The 22,428-nt window shown below is 44.5% G+C and overlaps 2 protein-coding genes across 5 annotated transcripts in view; one reads left to right on the top strand and one right to left on the bottom strand.

Annotated features, from left to right (window-relative positions):
• The window catches only part of ARMH1 (armadillo like helical domain containing 1), a 35,488-nt gene extending 27,680 nt beyond the window's left edge, over positions 1-7,808 (top strand). For 3 of the 4 annotated variants that reach the window (XM_032218794.1, XM_032218792.1, XM_032218791.1), the window contains exons 7-12: positions 1,034-1,156; positions 2,387-2,459; positions 3,115-3,244; positions 4,303-4,380; positions 6,349-6,463; positions 6,954-7,808. In XM_032218794.1, the coding sequence (XP_032074685.1) occupies positions 1,034-1,156; positions 2,387-2,459; positions 3,115-3,244; positions 4,303-4,380; positions 6,349-6,463; positions 6,954-7,021 (587 nt within the window). In that variant the 3' untranslated portion in view covers positions 7,022-7,808. The remainder of the gene's footprint in view (positions 1-1,033; positions 1,157-2,386; positions 2,460-3,114; positions 3,245-4,302; positions 4,381-6,348; positions 6,464-6,953) is intronic. The other variant, XM_032218793.1, reaches the window with a different exon arrangement.
• A 13,208-nt stretch (positions 7,809-21,016) lies between these two features.
• KIF2C (kinesin family member 2C) overlaps positions 21,017-22,428 on the bottom strand; it is a 30,074-nt gene continuing 28,662 nt past the window's right edge. The window contains exon 19 of the mRNA XM_032219062.1: positions 21,017-21,472. Coding sequence (XP_032074953.1) covers positions 21,393-21,472 — 80 coding nt within the window. The 3' untranslated portion in view covers positions 21,017-21,392. The remainder of the gene's footprint in view (positions 21,473-22,428) is intronic.

Here is a 22,428-nt window from a genome sequence, read left to right as displayed (position 1 = left end):
AAACAGATTTGCAGTTTAATGACATGACATTCAAAGTACATAATTATTCTTGGCTGATCTTGCAAAGTCAACCCTAGATGACTTTGGAAGTCATGGAAGGCTACCTCCTCAGTTATTAGCTAAAACAGTGATGGTGAATCTTTTTGGCAAACCAGAATGTGTGTGCATGCATGCATGCATGCACGCGGGAGCACCGGAAATCCAAAGACCTGCTGACCAGTGCTCCTGGTCTTTGGGTTTTCTGGTGCTCCAGTGCGCTCAAAGACCAGCTGGCTGGCACACATGCGCATGCCGTAAAACCCAAAAACTAGGTGGCTGGCTCGTGCATGCATACTAGCCAGGTGGCTTTCTGGTTTCTGGCGCTTCTGGTTTCTGGCGTTCCGGCGTGCACAAAGATCAGCTGGCCAGCATGCATGCACACACTGGAAACCAGAAGAGCAGCTGGCAACAGTGTGTGTGCCCACAGAGAGGGCTCTGTGTGCCACCTCTCTGGCACCTGTGCCATAGATTTGCTATCATGGAGCTAAAATATTACTTCACAGGTTTTTTTTTTAAAAAGCCACACTGGGAGAAATAGCAATCTACATTTGTAAGGCTGATATGCAAATTACATGGAAGTGGTTTCCAAGAACTGAATTCAAATGGTGTGTTTTTAGTATTCTATAACTTCTCCATCATTATAGGCCATTATAATATCTAATGTTCCCATGCATATTTCATATATGACAGTGTCCCTAATAGCAGACCCTTTTTAATGAAATCAGATCATAGAGAACCAGAATTAAATGGGATAATGGATTCTGTTCCCTTCCCCCAGAGTCTATGGGGAAAACAGGCTATATTGTATAAGAACAGGGGTGGATGTGTCATGTGTAGGCCATAGCCATCCCAGCTCTGCAAAGGTAAAAAACGTTGCAAAACATCATATGATGGCAACGTGACACTGCAAGTTTGACACCCATGTATAAGAGATACTATCTAATTAAAACTAGCTTTTGGCAAAATAGGAATTTGGATACCTTCCTTCTTGTAGCTATCCAACTGATTAAGGACCTTATAGCCCATGATGTGCGACCAGCTCTGCTAAAAGGCTTAGTTGCATTACTAAAGCCATCAAGGCAGGAGACAGCCAAGATGCAAGCAAGAATCCTAGAAGGTAATATTGTGGAACAGTGGTATTTGAACTTGTCTGTATGGAAGATGGGTCCTACTTTTATAAGGTTGATCCTCTGTTCATTTAGTGACCAAAGTTATAATGGCACTGAAAAAAGTTACTTGTGACCATTTTTCACACTTAGAACCATTGCAGCATCCCCATGGTCATGTGATCAAAATTCAGATGCTTGGTTACAACTGTCTCATATTTATTATGATGGTTGCAGTATCCTGGAGTCAGGTGATCAGCTTTTGTGAGCTCCTGACAAGCAAAGTCAATGGGGAAACCAGATTCACTTAACAACCCTGTTACTAGTCTGCAGTGATTCACTTAACTGTGGCAAGAAAGATCATAAAATGGGGCAAATTTTACTAACAAATTTCTCACTTAGCAAGATAAATTTTGGGCTCAGGTTTTGCCCTCATAAGTTGAGGACCACCTGCAGTTATATCTGTATTTGCATGAGAAGAGGGAAAAGTTTTGGTATCAGAGGAAGCAACATGTAATATATGTTATCTAACTAAACCCATACCTTTTACCATTGGTCCATCAGATTCCAAGTTTTCAGAAACTTAAGCCTCTGGTTTTGAGGAGGTAGATCCAATGGTGGGTTGCAGGCAGTACACCCCAGTACGGGTGTCTGCCCGGAGCACTGGGTACCATTCCGATACAGTGATCTGGAGGGCGCACCCGCCCGCCCGAGCTCCTTACCTGTCCTTTAAGCCTTTGGCACTTTCATGCATGGCGCGTATGGCATCTGCACAACACTGCCGAGCAGCTGGAGCGTCACGGAGGCTTGTGGAGGCGTTGCAGGCAGGTACGATGTGTGTGCACGTGTGCTGCACGCATCCGTGTGGACCCGTTCCAACCGTACCGGTTAGAAAGGGATCCGGAACTCACCACTGGGTAGATCCCATTATAAAACTTCACCATTGATTGTAGTTGCATATGCTAGGAAATGCTGGGGACAGGACTGTGTTATTCAAAGGAAAATATAAACCAAAATTACTGAAAGTCAAAAAAAATCTAAGTTCCTACCCTTTACTACTGAAATGAAAAATAGCTATACCAGTCAAATATTGCTGCTTAAAAGCTGGAGAATTTGGAAATGTTTTTTCTTGGGAAATCTGATTAAGAATGTTCTACTTGGCTCCTACTCAAATCCAAAACAAAATATTGGGAAAGCTACGAGGTACCGTATTTGATTTCTATTTTATATCGCCTCTTCAGAAGCAGGCTCTTTGCGCCTGATGGAATCCTTGCCAGCATATGTTCAGCAAGCTGCAGCAGCCAAAACCATTGGGTAAGAAATTTTTAGTTACTGCAACTAGCTGTCTAAACATTTGAAATCATTCCTCCTCCAGCAGAAGAGGTAGAAGGAACCACCAGGTCCAAGCATAAACCAGAACAAGTATGATATAGACAACTTTCAGATACCTTTTAAAGAAAAAAGTAGTTGTTTTGACAAACATTTTACATGTATTCCTGCTTGATAATGCTTTATAACTAAGACTTTTATCACAATTACAAAGGGAAAGGGAAAAGAAGCAAATACTGTTTAATGGGATGGATATATTTAAATCTTTGCATCTTTCCATTTATAAAATGCTATTGTAAACCTGGTGTATTTATTTATTTAGTGTTCTGTGAGATTTCTGTAGATTTAAGGGGCAAAATAGATTTTGTAGAAACTAGAAACTTTTGTACAAGCAGCCCTTTGCTCTTTAATCATCCATTCAAAAAGAAAGAGCGGAAAAAAACACATTTCAGTCTTACTTGTTCTGAGCACAGCAAAAATGAGTCCTGGGGATAGGCCATGTGTAGCCTGTACCATTTGAACTATTACTTCATGAAAATTACTTCAGTGTTGAACTGAAACACCAGCCATACATTCAGACCTTACAAAACCGGTCTGTGTTAGTATTTTAGTTGTAAATTATTCAATATTTCCCTCCCAGAATTCTGGCGAAGGAGTCTAGAGAAGTGGCGGAGGAGTTGATATTCTTGAATGTGGTACATGGCCTTATGTGTGCCATGGGCAACAAGGACCACACCAATGGTCAAAGACAAGCTAGCATCACATTAGAGGCAAGTACCATTTGGAATTAGGGGGTTAACTGGTTGCAGCCTATTCTTGCCACTTCTGTAATTGAAATTAAGAGTTTGTATATGCAATTGGGATTATGGTAGTTGAATTCAATAGAAGCAAGATCAAGCTATGGCTGAAGTACAAGATAGACAAGGAGGGAACATGTTTGTGTAGAAAAGGGATTGCTTCCGTATTTAAGTAAAACTGGCAGAATGATATTCCTATAGTTTTTGTTTTAAAACTGCTAGTGATAGTAAAGTTCCCTTCATCTTCCTCCACTCTAGCACAAGCACAGGAAGAGAAAAACAAAATACCAACTAAACCTGCCTAAGAATTCCTACATAGCGTTCTGTTTTAACTGAGAAAATAATTTGAAAGGATTACTTCAACAATGATTTAGTACAAGCAAAACATCCTTGGAAACATCTGCCACTACCTAGGATTGAACTCTCAACCTACTCAGAAAGTTGAGAGTTCTGTCCTAGATAGTGACAGATGTTTCTCTGCTAGGGCACAAAGAAAAAATATCTGCTGCAAACGTGTGGTGCAGTGGTGGGTTTCCATTATTTTTACCACCAGTTCACTCATACGAGTGCGCACAACACTTCTGCCCATGCGCAGAAGCATCCAGGTAGGTGGGCGGAGCCTCCTGCCGCTGCCACTACTGGTTTACCCAATCTATGCTGAACCGGGACAACCCATCTCTGGTGTGGTGTGAGGAAGGACATCCAGCCAGTAAATGCTCAACTCCATTGTCACCCTGACTCTTCCCCAAAGTAAAGAATTACAAGAGGGTTTTTTAAAGCACTTTTTCCTTGGAGTAGTTGCTAGTGTTTCAAATCCTGCCACTGCTTACCTGCATAAGCACACTCAGCAACAGACTCAAAGTTGCCAGTAGATACACATAGCGATACAGAAAACCAGTTACCTTTCCAGATGACACAGCTATTTTATCACTTCAAGCAGGGAGGTGATTTGGAAAATACTTTGTAAATGTTTCAAATGTTTGCAAAATTGTGCTGCTTTTTCCTATAGTTGGACTGATATTTCCTTGTAGTATTTTGTACAGATGTCTATAGTGATTGAGAACTACGTTCAGAGGGCCATGGGAGAAAAATTATTCGAGCTATTCATGGTATGTGTTTCCAGTCCTTGGGCTTGCCTGATGGATTTTCAATTTTAAGTACCAAGTTTTATATTTTAAGGGCAAGATTAAGTATTAAAATCAACAAGTATTTTAAAAACATATTTTAATAGCTGTTAAATACTGTATCTCACAGAGGGGAAACAGACTAAACACATACTACCACCACCACACAAAAATAATCAGAATATCAGCATTTAATAAAATTTAGATAGTATATATAACTTTAAAATAATTACACTAATTTATCTAAAAATGTTTTTGTTGTTTATATTGGTACAGTGAAAATAGCTTAATTTATAAAATTAATTATTCTACTATTAATAAATATAGTAATATTTAATGTCTACATTACAGAGGGATGTACATTCAGAGAAATGTAACTGACAATATTGAAAAGGACATTTCATTAAAGCAAAAAATGAGTTTTTCCTAACTTTCTATTCCCATCTTTCCAAATGACATTCAGGAGTTAAATATAAACATTATTTATTCTCCGCTCCTTGCTAGATATTTTTAAACAGTCCCTAAATCTGTTCAATTCCGATTTTGTTTTGCATGATTGCCCCACAGTAGTAGTTCCTAGATTTATAGAAAGGTAAGAACTTGAACCTAGAAAGGCGTAAACCAATGCTGCTCAGCCTTGGTTATTGGATAAACAACACGGGTAGTTCAGTCTTAAGGCTAGGGAAAAAATGGCCAAAAGTCCATTGACCAAAATTGGTGGAAACTTAAAAACACTGGGAGAGACAGGCAGAAATAGTGATTTCTCTCATTTGCTTTAGGCAGATCTCATGACTATATGACTTTATTGTCCATTTGTTTGTAATGTCATTATTTTCTGACATATCCTTGCTCCAATATTTTGTCAATTTTGCAATACTGGGTTGCTCATGGGTGAATTTTCTCATTCACAGAATTCTTGCCATACAGATTCATTAACCATATTAGCAATTTTGGTACACCCTGTATTATGATATAATTTGTTTATTTTCCCTTTCAAAAGTCTTCAAAAAGATTCTTCTCTATTTCAAAATAATTCACTAATGGGGGAGATTAAATTATGCACTGGTTTTTAGATTAACAACATTTTCAAAGGGAACTGACTGTTTAAAAGGATAAAGGACACATCTGTAAACCTGTAGATCATAATGCCTGTGCATAATTGTGCCCTATTATGTAAGCCTTGTCATTTTATAATCATTTGGAAAAAATTCCCTATAGAATGTTGAGAATCCAGAGACAAGACCTTTTGGATTACTACCAATTATGCATGAATACAATACATAGCATGTCATAGATTGAGATCAAAGGACAAGTTAATTATCTAGAGAAGATTACTGAAATCTGCCATTTCCAAGACCAAAAGTGGAAATATTTTGCTCCTCAGATGTTGTAGTTCCCAGTAGCCATAAAGATAGATTTAATTGGACTTAAAACAAAAGCCAGTAATGATTGCAGAATTGGCTAAGCGATTTACATTACTTTATTTCTCAGTATTCTTCTGGTGTGTGGAATATAATTGAAAGGTGACAAGAGACTGAGTGGGCACATGAAAAACAGATTTTTGTCCTACTTCATTAGTCACAGTTGGCATATCCAATGTGATCAAAAGACAGGCCATCAAACCCCCAATTTAAGGACCAGGACATTAATCTGATTTACATATGCATGTTCATGTCTAATTAAACTGCAGCATAATAATTATAGTAAGACCTATGTTAACTTTCCATTGAAAATGTTTCATATGCTTGCCCATGTATCAAAGTGAAATCAATTGATGCACTTGTATGAACTTGCCCTTTGTTTCCAGTAATTTGTGCTATAAACAATCATCATGGGATTCAAGTTAGGAAGTGTGTCAAGAATTTAGTTTGAATGGTTTTGTGACAGGCAGAAACAAGAGTCATTCGTGATCTCCATGTTTTCAAATTAAAATGAACATTTTTCTTTTCTCAGCAAGATGCTGAAAATTTGTACTTGAATATGGACGCTGTACAGGCTGATATACTGGCTACCAATATAGTCAATATCCCAGCAGATTGTTTGGATAAAGGAAAAACCTCTTTTACAGGTATGCTTTTTGCAGTCATAGCCAAAAGCCTACAAGAAACATATATACAGAATTGTATATACAATTTACCGTATTGTAAATTCTCTGTTGGTGCAGAATCAGAAAAGTATTTTACACATAATTTACAGCTAAATTCAGAAACTGCTTAGATTAATCAAACAATAAAAATATAAACACCAATATTTTTATATATGCTTTTGTGTGTGTATTTGTGTATATAAAACCTGTGTAAGGAAATACCAGCTGACAACCCAAAATGGATAAAATCATATCTCTATGATGTAACTTTATTGCAAAATAAACTAGTCCCCAGTCATTTGATTATTTAATTTCTACAGCACCAATCTTGTGATCTGAGCTAAACCATGTTCATATGTATATATAGGTATGCATATACATACATGCTTAAAATTAGTTCAATGCTTCAGTAATAGATTCAAGACTAAATTGTGGGTTTTTTTAACTGAAAGTACTTTTCTCCTCAAACTAGAGACAGAATCAAGCCCTGAAGAATTGCACTCTGAAGACAGTGAAATATTATCTGAGCCACTTGCTTAATTTCATTCATATTGTTGATTTTAATCTTCTCTCCATTTTTCTGCACCCTTTTCACAAAGTACCTTTTTCAAAATCTTTTCATGCATCCCTGTGAAGAAAATATGGAGGACTATATAACTGCAGTGCAAACTGTGTGCCATTTGCGACATTGGAACAGGTGATTTCTATTTCCATTGACTAGATAATTACTTGACTAGTTTTCTATCTGTTGCAGTACAGATTATACTAAACTACAGTTCCCATAATCTTGCAACAAATAGCAACGGTTCAATACCACTGAAGGAGATAAAACTCAGGAAAATTTAAGGAACAAAAATGGTTTTTATCATTGGATAATTTTTGACCAGTTTCATAGCCCAACTCTATGAATTATATATTAATGTGGAACAGCTCCTTGTACAACTAACTTACATTCTAAAAGAGGAAACGGAATATCTATGTTAAATAAAATTGCATTGAATTGTTGAATTTAATTTGTTCTTCAAGATTATACTTACTTTCAAATTAATTTGCTTAAATACTAACCTGAATACATACCTTCTGATGCATTCTCTTATAGCCTGTATCTCCAAGAACATAATCTTTCCAAATATACATACATGTTTTTGCTAATAGCCAACCTTAATGCACAATAAATGTTTTTAATTGTTTCATTATTCCAACTGGAATGAGACTAGTAGTTACAATTTAACAACTGGAATATAGCTGTCTACTCTGAAATTTTCCCCAAATTCATAAACATCATTTATTTGGTCTGAAAATAAATGTAAACTTGTCTTTTCATTAATTATTAAATATATAATTATTTATTTTTCAGTAGCAAAACAAGATTTTTAAAAAGTAAAACTTGTTTAATAAAGGTTTCTATCTTAAAACCTTTGATTTTAGGTGCAACCGCATATACTTAGGGCTATCAGTTTCCAGAAATTTATATTTAGAACAATGGTTGATATTCTTGCTATGTGATCCATTCATCTATTACTGTATTCAGAGCACCATAATGTTCCAATCAACGACACTGTTAAATTGCATTTTTAAAATTCTGTGAATCCTTCAGTAGCCCTATTTTTATGTGTACTTGTGCAATCATTTTTAGACAATAACTATCTGAAAAGAAAGACCATTGGCTTACCTGAACGGTTGTTCTCAGGGCACTGCGAGGAGAGTCCAAGCGTGGGTTAACACAGCCTATCTGCCTTTGGACTGAGTAATGTTTTTCTTGACCACGCCTCCCTTTGCCTCTCTTTGTTCAGTTTAAAAACGAAAGGACAGACTTCCGGGGGGAGGGGTTGCCGTCGCCGGTAGCTCAACAGAGCTGCCCTCAGAGTTCTGGTTCGTATATCTATTTAAGATCTATAGATATCTCTTTTTTCAGGCAAGAAAGAAGCAGGGAGGGACTCAGTCATTAGAATCCTCTTTGTAGTTCACAGCTTTTTTTTTTTGGCTGTGAACGGAGAAGAAGGTTCAACAAAGCTGAGTCATTCACTCCGGCCAGATCTTCTCAGCTGTTTTTTTTCAGCTCAAGGCAAGTTACACCCCCCCCCTCAGGACAAATTTTTGAAACTAAGTTATTTAAAATCAATCCGAGCAGCGACCATTCCTGAGAACCCTTTTTTAAAATTATTATTCAAAATACCAGCTTCAATTTTATAAAAAACTCCTTTGTTTAATTGTTTTTTAAAATGGCGATTTTATAGCTTCCGCATTTGTTATACGATATATTTCCACCTTCCTGGCACAGAATTAAGGGAATAACTTCTCACAAATTAATTAGCCCTGTTTCCTTGAAGACTTCTTTTTATCAATTGCCAAAAGTTTATTGAAAGTACCTTATCTTAAACCAACGTGAGCAAAGACTCTGTTTGTTTCCTTTTTATAATGGCTCCGAAATCAAAGCAGCCGAGACGTTTTTTTAACAACACATCCCAAGCAATTGCTACAAAGCCACAGCTCTTGCCTTCTACGCCCTCTACTGGAGATTTGTTAACGAAAGAATTTCTTTTTGAAACTCTTAAAGAATTTAGAGAGGAAATGAAGCAACTTATTTCGGACTTATGGGACAAGCTTGATGCCAAGATTGCTCAAACAAAGGAGGATATGATGGTAGTCATAAATGTAATGACAGATTATATTCCTGGAATGGAAGATAAGCTGGAGCTCTTGGAGGAAGCTAATTCTAACCTGACATCTAAAATTGAAGTGTTGCAACAGGAAGTTAAAAATGCAGAAAAATAACTTGTTATGACAAATTATAAAAAGACGGCGCTTGCAATAAGAGTTAGGGGATTGCGTGAAAATGAACAGGAGAATTTGAAACAGACTTTTTCTGAGGCTTTCAGTCGTTTGGTGGGAAGTCCGGGACTCAACTTTGATTGGCAGATCCAAAAAATTTACCGCCATAATTCGTGGGCGGCAAAACAGAGACAGCTTCCGAGAGATATAATTATATATTTTGCTACAAGAGAATCCAGAAATGCGATATTACAAGAGTTTTATAACAGGCTGCGAATTGATGGACAGGACTTGATCGTTTTCAAAGAAATACCACCTCAAATGTTAAGAGCCAGGAGAGACTATGCTTTTCTAACTAAAGAACTCAGAAATTGTCAGATACAGTACAGATGGGATGTGCCATTTGGTATTATAGTTACATTTGATGACCAAAAATATCGTCTCAACTCTGTTTGGGAAGCCCGAGATTTTTATTATAAGATCCTAAAGGCGGGACATCCTGAATCACCTGGACTTGGAGAAAGACAAGGAGAAGTAGAAGAGAAACAACAAAACACACAACTACAAGGCAGGAGGTATCGCTTTCCCCCTCCGGAAGGGCAGAAGAGCAGAGAACAAGGACTTAGTCGTGCTTCCAAAACATTTGCTTAATTCTTAACTTGAACAATACTCTGTGACTTCTGTCTTGCATAAAATGGTATAGTTGTATATCGATGAAGAGACATTAAGGCTGAAAGAACTAATGCTGATTTCCTCGGAAAATATATTGTATGGGACTTAAAAAAGACTTGATGGATAACTCTGAATTTTTATATAAATTGCTCATGATTTATTTTCTAGGGTGAGGAGGGCGGAGATCGTGGTGTTCCTGGATCATGGTTCAGGTTGAATGGAGTTGGGAAGTGTGGTGTAGATGGGAGGGTAGTGAAGGTTGAATTAGAGCTTATTTTGAGCCAGAAAGTAAGTTGATTTTTGTATAAACTGTTACTTGAATATAATGTTTGAAAGGATATACCCAGGGAGTTTGCAGGAAGGCGGAGCAAATATGAGAGGAGTACGGATGAAAATAAAATATATATATGGACACGGGTAGAGGCAGGACGAGAAGAGTTGGAAAAGGAAACCGAGAGAAGAATTTGAGATGTGTTTAAATTGCTTCATAGAGGTATAAAAGGGACAAATTAAAGGTTTGGAAATAGACAGATATTTAGATAAAGAGATAAGGCCCCTAGCTAGAGTAGAATTCTATTTGATTAACTTATTTGGTTTCAATATAGTTTGAAATCCTGCAAGCAATTAATTAATTGAGATCAGGAATGATGTACATTGTTTAAGTTCTAATAATGATGGGAAGCTGAGCTCAATGTAGAGAGTTTATTGATTTTTCCCTTTTTTTTTTAATTCCTTTCTTTTTTCCTTTCTCTTTTATCTTTCAATTTTTAACCTATTTGGTTCTAATATACTCTAGACTGTGTTTGATAAAAAGCTATGCCGGGTATGGGATCTGGGAAGTCGGAAGGGGGGTAGGGAGGGGGGTTTACAGGGGGGAGGGGGGGAGGGGGGAAACATAGTTTCAATTTCCAAAACAATAAGAACGCACTTGTATACTGTTGCTCCTTTTTCTTTTTTTTTTCTTTTCCTTTTCTTTTCTTTTTTTTTCTTTTCTTTCAATTTTAGTATAAAATACAAATCGAATAGATTAATGAATAGTAGAAATACACCGAAGTGAGGAGTAGAGGGAAAGAAGAGGGAGGAGTAGAGAGGGAGTGAGAGGGGAATGTAAGAAGGGTGAGATGGAGGGAAGGGGAGAAAGGAATGTTTGAGGGGGAGGGGAAGTAGAAGAGGGGAATGTTGGACGGGAGAAATGAAAGTTGGAGGGGGAGAAGAAAGGGTGTATGGAGGGTTGAAGTGTTATGTTGGTTTTCTATGGTGGAATATAAGATGAGTTGTGTTTACTGTTTTCTTAATTGCACAGTATATAAGTGATTGTATAAAATGAAAATGAAAACGAAATAAAACAGTCTTCATGAAAAAAAAAACGAAAGGACAATCGTATGATAAAAGTTCACAGTCAATAATACAGTCACGGTTTGTAAGAAAAAACCCCTGGATGGGATTGGACTCTCTTCGCAGCGCCCTGAGAACAACCGTTCAGGTAAGCCAACGGTCTTTCTCCAGTGCACTGCTTGGAGAGTCCAAGCGTGGGACATGCCCAAGCTATTGTGTCCCAGGGTGGGTAGGAGCCAGAGTCTCTGGAGTCTCAGCAACTCTTTGCAGAATTCTTCTTCCGAAGGAGGCTTCGGCTGAGGCAAAGGTGTCTATTTTATAGTTTTTTATAAAGGCGGTGGGGGAAGCCCATGTGGCCGCCCTGCAAATGTCCAGAATAGATGCCTGGGTCGCCCAGGCTGCTAACGCTGCTGCGCTCCTAGTAGAGTGTGCGGTGACCCTGCACGGGGCCATATTGCCCTGATATTCATACGCCAGCTTAATGCAAGTGCGCAGCCAACGACCTACGGTATGAGATGAGACCTTGCGGCCGAGAGACCCAGGAAGGAAGTAGATGAAGAACGCCTCTGAACGACGGAATTCTTTAGTCCTCTTTACATAAATGCAGACGGCACACCTCACGTCCAACTAGGTGATTGTGTTAATCTTCATCTTGATCTGGAGGGTGTGAGACTGGAAAGTTGCTGCTTGCTAACATTGGGCGTCTACACCTTGCCCCCCTCCATCTACAATCACCCTGCACAATACCGACTTTTGGACCTTTGGCCTTGGGTGTCTTTTTGGGACCTAGAGGAAGGGAGAGGAGCGGAGCAGCTCTCCCTCTTCCTTTATACCATCGCTTTTATATCACACTAGTGCAGTGCTCCGCGAATTTTAATGAATGTGGTGTGTATGGTGTGCCTGTTTGATGTCTGTACCCACTTTTTAAAATCTCATTATTGTTGTAGTTTTTGTGTTTTAATTGACTTATGTGGGGACTGTCTGGGTGAGTGGCTGTGTATGTATGTTAGGATTGGGATTATAACCTGGTACCTCCTCCACTGAATGCTATTGCAGAAGTGGTAGGGGGGCCCAGGCCTACCTCCCATCCTAGTATGACTGATTCAAATCGCCTGCCGAAAGGAGTGGAGGCCGTGAGAGGGGAAATGGGGTCTATGGTTGCGGGGGTGGGCCGGAGCATTACGGTCATTATGGGGAGGGGCAGGTACGACGGGAACTTCAGGGCTAGCCATTACTGGGGAAGGAGGGTCTGCTACGTCACAGCGATCCCCCCTTCCGGCCCTGTTAGTTCCACTCCAGGGCCAGATGGCGAGAACTGTCAGGGCCCTGGTCTCAGGCTGTTGTTGCTAAATGTCAGGTCTGTGGTTCATAAAGTTCCCCTCGTCCGGGAACTAATAGTAGACGAGGGGGCAGACCTGGCATGTATTACTGTAACCTGGCTGGGCCCGGAGGGAGGGGTCCCCCTCACTGAAATGTGCCCAGAGGGATTTCAGGTGCTCCACCAGCCGCAACCTCAGAGAAGGGGTGGGGGAGTGGCCGTCATTGTCCGAAGGTCATTAGTTCCTCTTAGGATCCCTGCTCCAGAGCTTGTCGGGTGTGAGTCCTTGTTGAAGTTGGACCTTGGGGGTCAAGTGGGCTTGCTGTTAACGTACCTACCTCCCAACAGCGTTGCAACAGCCCTCCCCTCGCTCCTTGACTACCGAGCTGGCGGTAGAGTTCCCCAGGCTTATGGTGCTGGGGGACTTCAACCTGCCTACGCTTGGTGAACGCTCTGATGGGGTGCAGGAGTTCATGGCTTCCATGACAGCCATGGACTTGACGCAAGTAATCCGGGGTTCGACTCATTCAGCGGGTCACACACTTGACCTCGTATTCCTCTCGGAGCAGTGGAGGCGTGATCTAGAATTGAGGGGTATTAAGATCCTGCCCTTGGCATGGTCTGATCACTTCCTACTGAGGCTTGACTTTCGGAAACCAATCCCCCACTGTAGGGAGGAAGAACCGCTTAGGTCATTCCACCCCAGATGCCTGATGGACCCCATGGGATTTCAGACGGCGCTTGGAGTGATACCTGACACTCTCGTCCACAGTCAGGTCGAGTCCTTAGTCGCTGCCTGGAATGCAGCGGTGACGGGGGCTCTAAACCGGATTGCGCCTTTGCGGCCTCTCCGAGGTAGCGGGTCCAGGAGAGCTCCTTCGTTTACCGAGGAACTCCGGGAGATGAAGCGCCAAAAGAGACGTCTAGAGTGCCACTGGAGGGCCAATAAGTCTGAGTCAGACCGAGCACTGATGAGAGCCTATATCAGAGCCTATCTTATCGCAATACGAAATGTTCGCATTTTGCCGCTCTTATTGCGTCCGCTGAATCGCACCCAGCCGTCTTGTTTAGGATAACCCGCTCCCTCCTGAAAGGGAGGGACAGGGATGAACCTTTGCAAGGTAGAGCTGAGGAATTTGTTCAGTATTTAACGGATAAAGTCACTCGGATTCGGACAGACCTGGACTCCAATTGCACGGTACCAGCCGAGGTACCGGGGGAAGGTCTTGAGCGGAGTTTATGGATTGAGTTTCAACTTGTCATGCCTGAGGAAGTGGACAAGGCCATGGGAGCGGTGAGCGCCTCCACTTGTATACTGGACCCGTGCCCTTCCTGGCTGGTTTCAACCAGCAGGGAGGTAACACGGGGCTGGATACAGACAATAATTAACACCTCTCTCCGGGAGGGATCCTTCCCGCTCCTCTTAAAGAATGAGGTGGTGAGACCCCTCCTGAAGAAACCGTCTCTGGACCCAGCCATTTCGAGCAACTATCGTCCGGTCTCCAACCTCCCCTTCGTAGGGAAGGTTGTTGAGAAAGTGGTCGCCTCTCAACTCCGACGGTCCTTGGATGAAACCGATTATCTGGATCCCTTTCAGTCTGGTTTCAGGCCTGGCTACAGCACGGAAACTGCTTTGGTCGCGCTGATCGATGATCTCTGGCGAGCCAGGGATAGGGGTCAGTCCTCTATCCTAGTGCTCCTGGACCTCTCAGCGGCCTTCGATACCATTGACCATGGTATCCTTCTGAGACGGTTACGAGAGGTGGGAGTGGGAGGCACTGTTCTTTGGTGGTTATCCTCCTACTTCTCGGACAGGTCGCAGTCGGTGTTGGTCGGAGGACAGAGGTCGACCCCGAGGCCCCTCAATTATGGGGTGCCGCAGGGCTCGGTCCTGTCCCCCCTCCTATTTAACATCTACATGAAGCCGCTGGGTGAGATCATACAGCGGCACGGGATTAAATACCACCAATACGCGGACAATACACAATTGTATCTGTCCGCCCCGTGCCAACTCAGTGAAGCAGTAGAAGTGATGGGCCAGTGCCTGGAGGCTGTCAGGGTCTGGATGGGAACGAAAAAGCTTGCACTCAATCCTGACAAGACCGAATGGCTATTGATGTTCCCTCCCAAAGATTGGCTAATTATTCCATCTCTCAGTCTGGGGGGTGAAATTATACGCCCCTCAGAGAGGGTTCGCAATTTGGGAGTCCTCCTGGATCCACAGCTGACTTTAGATCACCAGTTATCGGCTGTGACCAGGGGGGTCTTTGCCCAGGTTCACCTGGTGCACCAATTGCGACCCTATCTGGACTGGGAGGCACTTCAGATAGTCACTCACGCCCTTGTGACCTCAAGACTGGACTACTATAATGTGCTTTACATGGGGCTGCCCTTGAAAAGTGTTTGAAGACTTCAGCTAGTCCAGAATGCAGCCGTGCGAGCGATTGTGGGTGCACCTAGGTACACCCACGTCACACCTATCCTCCGCGAGCTGCACTGGCTGCCCATTGGTCTCCGGACTCGCTTCAAGGTGCTAGTTGTTACTTATAAAGCCCTACATGGCATCGGACCTGGGTACCTGAGACCGCCTCCTGCCAATTACCTCCCAAAGACCAATTCGATCGCACAGGCTTGGCCTTCTCCGGGTTCCATCTGCCAGCCATTGCTGGCTGGCAACCCCCCGGGGGAGAGCCTTCTCTGTTGCTGCTCCGGCCCTCTGGAACGAGCTCCCCGTGGAGATCCGGACCCTTACTACCCTCCCGGCCTTCCATAAAGCTACTAAGTCCTAGCTGTTAAAGCACCCAGCCCCGTCTTAATTGTGACTGTTGTGGATTTTAAAATTGTTTGTTTGTATTGTCTTATTTATTCCCTCCTCTGTTTATTGTGAGCCGCCCGGAGTCCTTCGGGAGTGGGCGGCATACAAAGCCAATAAACCTAAACCTAACCTAAACTTATGCCATTCACGCTCTCTAGGGTGAGAAGGTTTAGGACAAAAGTTAGGCAATATAATCTCTTGAGATCTATGGAACAGAGTTAATTTTAGGGGTAAATGAAGGATCGAGTCTCAATATAACCCTGTCGGGGGGGATCACGCACAAGTCCTCCCTGACTGAGAGAGCCGCCAGTTTGGACACCCTGCGTGCAGAAGTGATAGCCACCAGAAAGGCAGTCTTGATGGTTAGGTGGCGCAGACTAGACGTACACAGAGGCTCAAATGAAGGACCCGTCAGAGCCCTTAAGACAAATGGGAGGTCCCAGGATGGGTAACGGTGGACCGTCGGTGGACTGATGTTTGCTGCGCCCTTCAGAAAGCTCTCAATTTGAGGGTGCTGGCTCAGAGAGCGAGACGAGCCTCTGGCCAGAATGGTCGATTGTGCTGCGACCTGACGCCTGAGAGTACTGGGTGCCAGACCTTTATCCAGACCCTCCTGAAGGACGTCCAGGGTCTGAGGGACTGAGGCAGAAAAATCAACAATGTCTCTAGCCTTGCACCACAATGAAAAGGCAGCCCAGGTCGCATCATATATCCTGGTAGTGGAGGGTCTCCTGGACGCTTGTATTGTTCGTATGACCTTGTCAGAGATGTTTCCTCAGGAGGTCCCCCTCAAGTGCCAGACGGCTAGTTGTAGCCACTGGGGGTCTGGATGACTGACGGTGCCCTGGCTTAGGGAGACTTGATCCTGAAGAATTCGCCACGGTCTCTGAACGGAGACTGACAAGGTCTGCGTACCAGGACCTCCTGGGCCAGAATGGTGCCACCAGAAGAACTTCTGCCTGTTCGGTCAGGATCTTGGCCACTACCTGAGGAATGAGGGGCAGAGGAGGGAATGCGTATAAGAGTTCCCGGGGCCACTCACACCTTAGTGCGTTTGTCCCTTCCGCCAACGGTGATTGGTAACAGCTGAAGAATCATGGCAGTTGTGTGTTGGAATGTGTGGCAAAGAGGTATACTTGTGGTTTGCCAAATCTCACGATCTGCTGGAACAGGTCCAGATGTAGACGCCACTCCGAGTGATCGATGCGCTGTCGGCTCAGCCAGTCTGCCTCCCGGTTGCTGGTTCCGGAGATGCAATGTGCTCTGAGAGAAGCCAGATGTCACTCCGCCCACCTGCCCAGAGCCTCTGCCTCGAGCATGGGTAAATGGGTACCTCCCTGCCTGTTTATATGGGCTTTTGTTGCGACATTGTCATTAACAGTACATGACTTCCCGCTATCAGCCCTGCAAATCGGCGAAGCGCGAGTTGGGCTGCCCTCAGTTCTAGCCAGTTGATGCTGTGGGCAGCCTCCCTCTGAGACCACTGGCACTGGGCAAGTTGACCCTGACAGTGGGCGCCCCACCCCAGAAGGCTGGCGTCTGTGGTCACAACAACCCTTTCTGGCTCTTTGAACAGACAGCCTTTCACGATCGCCTTGGACCTCCACCAGGCCAAGGATCGGGTCACCTTCCGCGGGAGGTGTACGTACCTGTGGGAATTGCTGATTTTCGCTCTCTGCATTGGAAGGAGAAACCATTTCAGTTCCCTGGCATGCAGACAGGCCCAGGGAACCACCTTCAGACTGGATATCATGATCCCCAAGAGCTGGGACAGCTGGACGATCGGCACCGACCTGGACTGACGGCAGCGCTTCACTCTGCTCTTCAGGTTAGTCAGGCGGTCTGGGGAGAGGAATACCTGGCAGGAGTTGGAATTGATGACTGCACCCAGATGCTGTATGCGAGTGGATGGGCAGAACTGGCTCTTCTCCATGTTGACAGAAAAGCTATGTTGTTGCAGCGTCCGAACGGTCAGCATGACATCGCGTTGAGCCTGCTCTGGTGTGACAGAATGACTAATTATATCGTCCAAATAACATTCTAAGACGGACAGGATGGTTGCGGAGATGGGCCGCTACCGCTACCACCGCCAGGATCTTGGTAAATGTTCTGGGCTCTGACGATAGCCCAAAGGGGAGAGCCTTGTACTGGTAGTACTTCCCTTCGGAACAGAACCTCAGGAACCTCCTGTGGGAAGCATGGATGGGGACATGCAGGTAGGCCTCTTTCAGATCTATCGAGGTCAATAGATCTCCTTTCCTCACGCAATCCAGGATGGAATGGATGGATTGCATCTTGAACCTCTTGTAAGCCAGATGCTGATTCAGGCTTTTGAGGTCCAAGATGGCCCTCCACCCCCCCTGAGCAATTCGGGACCAGGAACACGATGGAATAGAAGCCCCGCCCCTCCTGGTCCCTTGGAACAGGTTCTATGGCCTCTATCTGGAGAAGATGGAGTATCTCCACTTGCATGAGCTCCCTCTTTACTGGGTTCCTGGAAGTGGGACAACGGATGAACATCCTCTGGGGGAAGGTCAGAAATTCTAGGACAAGGCCCTTCCTGATGGTATTGAGGACCCGCCTGTCCGAGGTTATCTCCTCCCACCTGTCGCCATACAGCTGCAGCTGACCCCCTATGGGAGGGACCCAGTGATGGTCACTTCCCCCTGTGAAATGGGCGGGGGTTGTTGTTGCTGCTGCCCCCGCGAAATGGCTTCCGAAAGGAAGACTGTGGTTGCCTGCTATGGGACCTATCTTGGTGTCTATCACCCCTTGCTGGAAAGGTCTCTGGTAGGAGGATGAAGAGGCTGCTTGACCGGCCTCCTGGTTCTGGAAGGGCTGCTTACAAAAGGAACCAGAGCCCCTATGTTCGTTCCTTTTTAAGGTGGCCGGGAGGACCTTCCATTGGTTTTGATGACAAACTTGTCCAGGGCCTCCCCAAACAGGTGTCCTCCCTTGAAGGGAGCAGAGGCCAACTTCCATTTGGCTTTCATCTCGGCCTGCCAGTGCTGAAGCCACAGGAGGCGGCGAGAAATGATATTGGAAGCTAGAGCCCTGGAGGCAAACTTCGCTGCATTCAGCGAAGCATCCACTGAATATTCAATGGCTGTAATAATCTTGGTGAGCTCGTGGCGCCACCTGGACTTCCTGGGGGGAGGCTTGGACCTGAGTTGTCTCAGCCAGAACAGGGATGCTCTGGTGAAAAATGAGGCCAGGCAGACGCCATGTGGGTTATATGGCACACCTTCTCCAACCTTTTATCCTCGGCCTTTAGGCCTTCCAGAAGGTCAGCTGATAAGTTGGAATTGGATGTTAAGGACACTACTGGGGCATCCACTTCTGGAAGTTTCAAAATGTCTTCCATTTTTGCATCCACAGAATAAAGGGCTTTATCCCCACCACTAGGGTTGGTCAGGGTGCCTGACTGGACCCATTGACGCTGGACCACATCCATAAAGAGGTCAGGTACAGGAATAAGTTCCTGGGCGGGAACCGCTTCCTTGAATAGTCCATGTTTATGGTCTTTGGATGAAGCAGATACCTGAGAAGAATCAGTTTTGGGGATGGAGCCTATCTCAGTCACCGTCATAGCCTTATGCAGTATAGATTTGAACAAGGACGGCTTAAAAAGGCCAGTGAAGGCCGGCTTGTCCAGAGGGAGGACTTCGTCCTCTGAAAGAACGAATCCCTCAGCCCCTTCTTCCTCCAAGCTAGAGGGTTCAGATGAAGTGGGAGAAGAGGCCTGCTCCTTAGAGGTGGAGGCCTTAGCCTGATGTTTGGTCTTGGGAGCCCTTGATTTCCGAGAGTCTCTTCGTTTGATGCCCTCCGCAATACCCTGGGAGATGACTAGAAAGATCACCTCCCTGATTTTAGCTGACAGTGCTGGGCTCTTGCCCTCCCTCAGGCGATGTTTGCTGGTGTGCCGGTGGCGCCTAGCCCTGCCTGAGCTGGAATCCCCTTCCTTGGGCAGGATGCCCTGGAAGGAGTCCCGATCTTCCCTGATAGAAGAGCTGGGCGAATCAGGATAGCCCCAGGAGGCCTCTGGTGAGGGATCTCTGGACCCATAGTCCTCCACAGAGAGAGACCTACTGCCCCTTGGAAATTGATCCCTTGGACTTGGACTTAATCTTCGTAAATGTCAACGTCCATAAGGCAGTGACTGTTGCATTGTGAAGGCCAGGGGCAGGACGTCACGGATTACAGCACGCCATTGATTCCGATTTAGGGCGGCTTGTTGGGCATCGGTTATCGAGAAATGGAGTGGTTGAAGATCGTGAGCCACTTGGGATATCCACGTTTTCTTTGGGGCATTTCGTGCGATTTTCCACCCATCCGGTCGCAGCGAGTTAATCGATCGGTAAGGTAATTGATCCCCCTGATCTGAGGGGGAATGATCCCTGTGGTGAGGAGGGGCTAGAGGCTCTGCCGCCTTATGGGGACGAGATGCCTCCCTGGTCTCCTCTGGAAGTCCTGCAGTCCCTGGGGGTGACTTGCTACTGGTGCCCTTATTCCCTTTTCCCTTTTTTGCCAAGGGATCCATTCTGCTACGTTTGCTGGAGGGCCCTGTCTGCTCCTCCTGTGCCTCCCTGCATTCCTCAGCCATGCTGCACTGGATCACGAGTCAGGGTCTGGGAAGGCAATTATGAGCTGGACGGGCAGCCATGCTGGCCAGCCGACTCAAGCGCGCTTGCAGAGACTTCAGGAGGGAAGGGCCGCCTGTTGGACGGAGTCCTTCCACCACCCTCGGAGCCCCGAGACTTAGCTGAGGAGGGAAGGCTAGCCGGCGCCCCGGACTAGCACCACACCCCCGGCGGCGTTCTGCGGCTGAGAGGTAGAATGTCCTTTCCCTGGTGCGCTTCTCTGATCTTCGCTCTCTCGGAGCTCCAGAACCTCCACACGCAGCAACGATACCTCAGGCGACTCAAAATGGCGGCCGGTGCACGCGCAGCCGCCTCCCACCAATTCCGCCATCACTCAGGGAAAAGCGTGCGAAGCAGCTGTAACGGTCGCCGCTGTTGCCGGGCAGATTAGAGAACCACCGCAGCCAGCAGCAAACGCCCACGAAGCCCAGGTAGAAAGGCGGTCAGGAGGACCTAGAACAGGCATCTGTGCCCTCCCTACCCCCCTTTGCTCGCCAGCGGCAGCTGGACAAGCAGTTCCCACGCCCTGAGCCACTTGCGACCAGCGGATGACAGGACTGGCCCGGGAACCCTCTCAGCGATAATAATCAAACCTTTACAAATACTCTTGTAGACAAGTAGAGAAGAAAGATGGTCACTTTGGATTTGGGAACCCCAGCCTATCTGTTCTTGGACTGGAGCACTCCCAAAACTGTCCCAACGGGCGTATTGAGTTTTTAAATTGAACATAGAGAGGCAAAGGGAGGCGTGGTCAAGAAAAACATTACTCAGTCCAAGGGCAGATAGGTTGTGTTAACCCACGCTTGGACTCTCCAAGCAGCGTACTGGAGAACAGCAAAATTTGCCTATTTAAAAAGAAATGTGTCATCCAGTAGCACAACTCCATCTACTCATCCAATTGGATTCTTCACTCAAAGTGAAAAGATCAGAACAAAGTAGAGATCTAAAGAAAATGCTGTAGTGCTTTGCAAGGCAGAAGTTAATGAATTCAGAAAAATTTATTAACCGTTTCACTCACTTCTTAAGAACAGCAAATCCAGTTTAAGAGCCACTGGTTTGCACTTAGTGGCAACATATAAAATATTTAGTCAAAGAGTCTACATACACTAGAAATATGCACACGCTTAACATGTAACACTAATAAGCCCCCCCCATGCAGCTTTCAGTACTATAATGGCGGGGGGGGGGGGAGTCCTAGAAATTTTGTCCGCAAGCTGTCCGTTTCCTGCATCAGGTTTAAAAGACCCACTCAAAGCAAATAGGCTGGATCATCTGTTTGCTTTTAAAATGCATTAATTGCCAACCAAATAAGTGACAGACAAATAAAGGGAGGCAAAGGTTCATTTAACAGGTGGGCAGTTATTGAAGGTGACGTTGATTCAGGTGCTTGCTGGCTTGTTCTTCCATTTGCATGGCTAGCGTTAGTTCGTCTAGAGTCTCTATGGAAAGTGAAAAAGGAGAAAACAGGCAAGTCAAAGTGAAGTCCATATTGTAAGGAAATTCAGAAAAAGCTGCTTCCTTTCTATTAATAATAATAATCCCCCATGTGGCCCACATGGAGTTTCATTAAATTGAAACATTACTGTATTTTTCGGAGTATAAGATGCACCAGAGTATAAGATGCAGCAAGGTTTTGAAAAGGGGGAAAAAAAGGTTTTGCACTTTTGCAAATCTCCCCAAAACAGCCCGTTTTTTTCCCCCCCAAAAAGGGCATGAATAGCCTTTAGGAAGCTTATAGAGTGCTGCTGGGGGCTGGGGCAAAAAATGGGCCGTTTTGCGCTCATTTCTGCCCTCCCCAGCCCCCAGGAGCTCTTTGAACGCCTTCTAAAAGCTATGCATGGCCATTTTGGTGAAGGTGCGGAGTTTCGAGAGGCAAAAAATGCTATATTCATCATCCAGATTTTCAGACTCTTTTTTGAGGGAAAAGAGTACGTCTTATACTCTGAAAAATACGGTAATTTGACTGGGACAAATGGAAATGAGAATGCTGGTCTTCCCTATACATCTGAAATAGAGTGCACCTCTGTGCTAGAATGACTCTCACGGGCACTGCAGCATGAGGTTTCTCATTAGTTTATGGGGGAAAATATTTTAATTGCTTCTACTTTTTCAGGTGTTAGATAACAATAGCAATAGAATTTGATTTATATACTGCTTCATAGTGATACAGCACTCTCTAAATGGTTAACAGAATCAGCATATTACTTCCAAGAATCTGGGTCCTCATTTTATACCCAGTTTATCTTTTGTAATGAGGGGGAGGGGGGTAAAGTCAGCTGCACCTTGCATGCAGGGCAGTTAATATACAGATGAAGCTCAGTATTCTTTCCAATTTAAAACTCTTCTTTCATTTCATGATAACTTAACTTCTTCCCTAAGTTTGGCAGAAGGCCAT

Source organism: Thamnophis elegans, chromosome 5, assembly GCF_009769535.1.
Source record: "Thamnophis elegans isolate rThaEle1 chromosome 5, rThaEle1.pri, whole genome shotgun sequence".
NCBI lineage: Eukaryota > Metazoa > Chordata > Lepidosauria > Squamata > Colubridae > Thamnophis > Thamnophis elegans.
The sequence above is the reverse complement of the archived record's forward strand: the minus strand, read 5'-3'. Positions and strand labels throughout refer to the sequence as shown.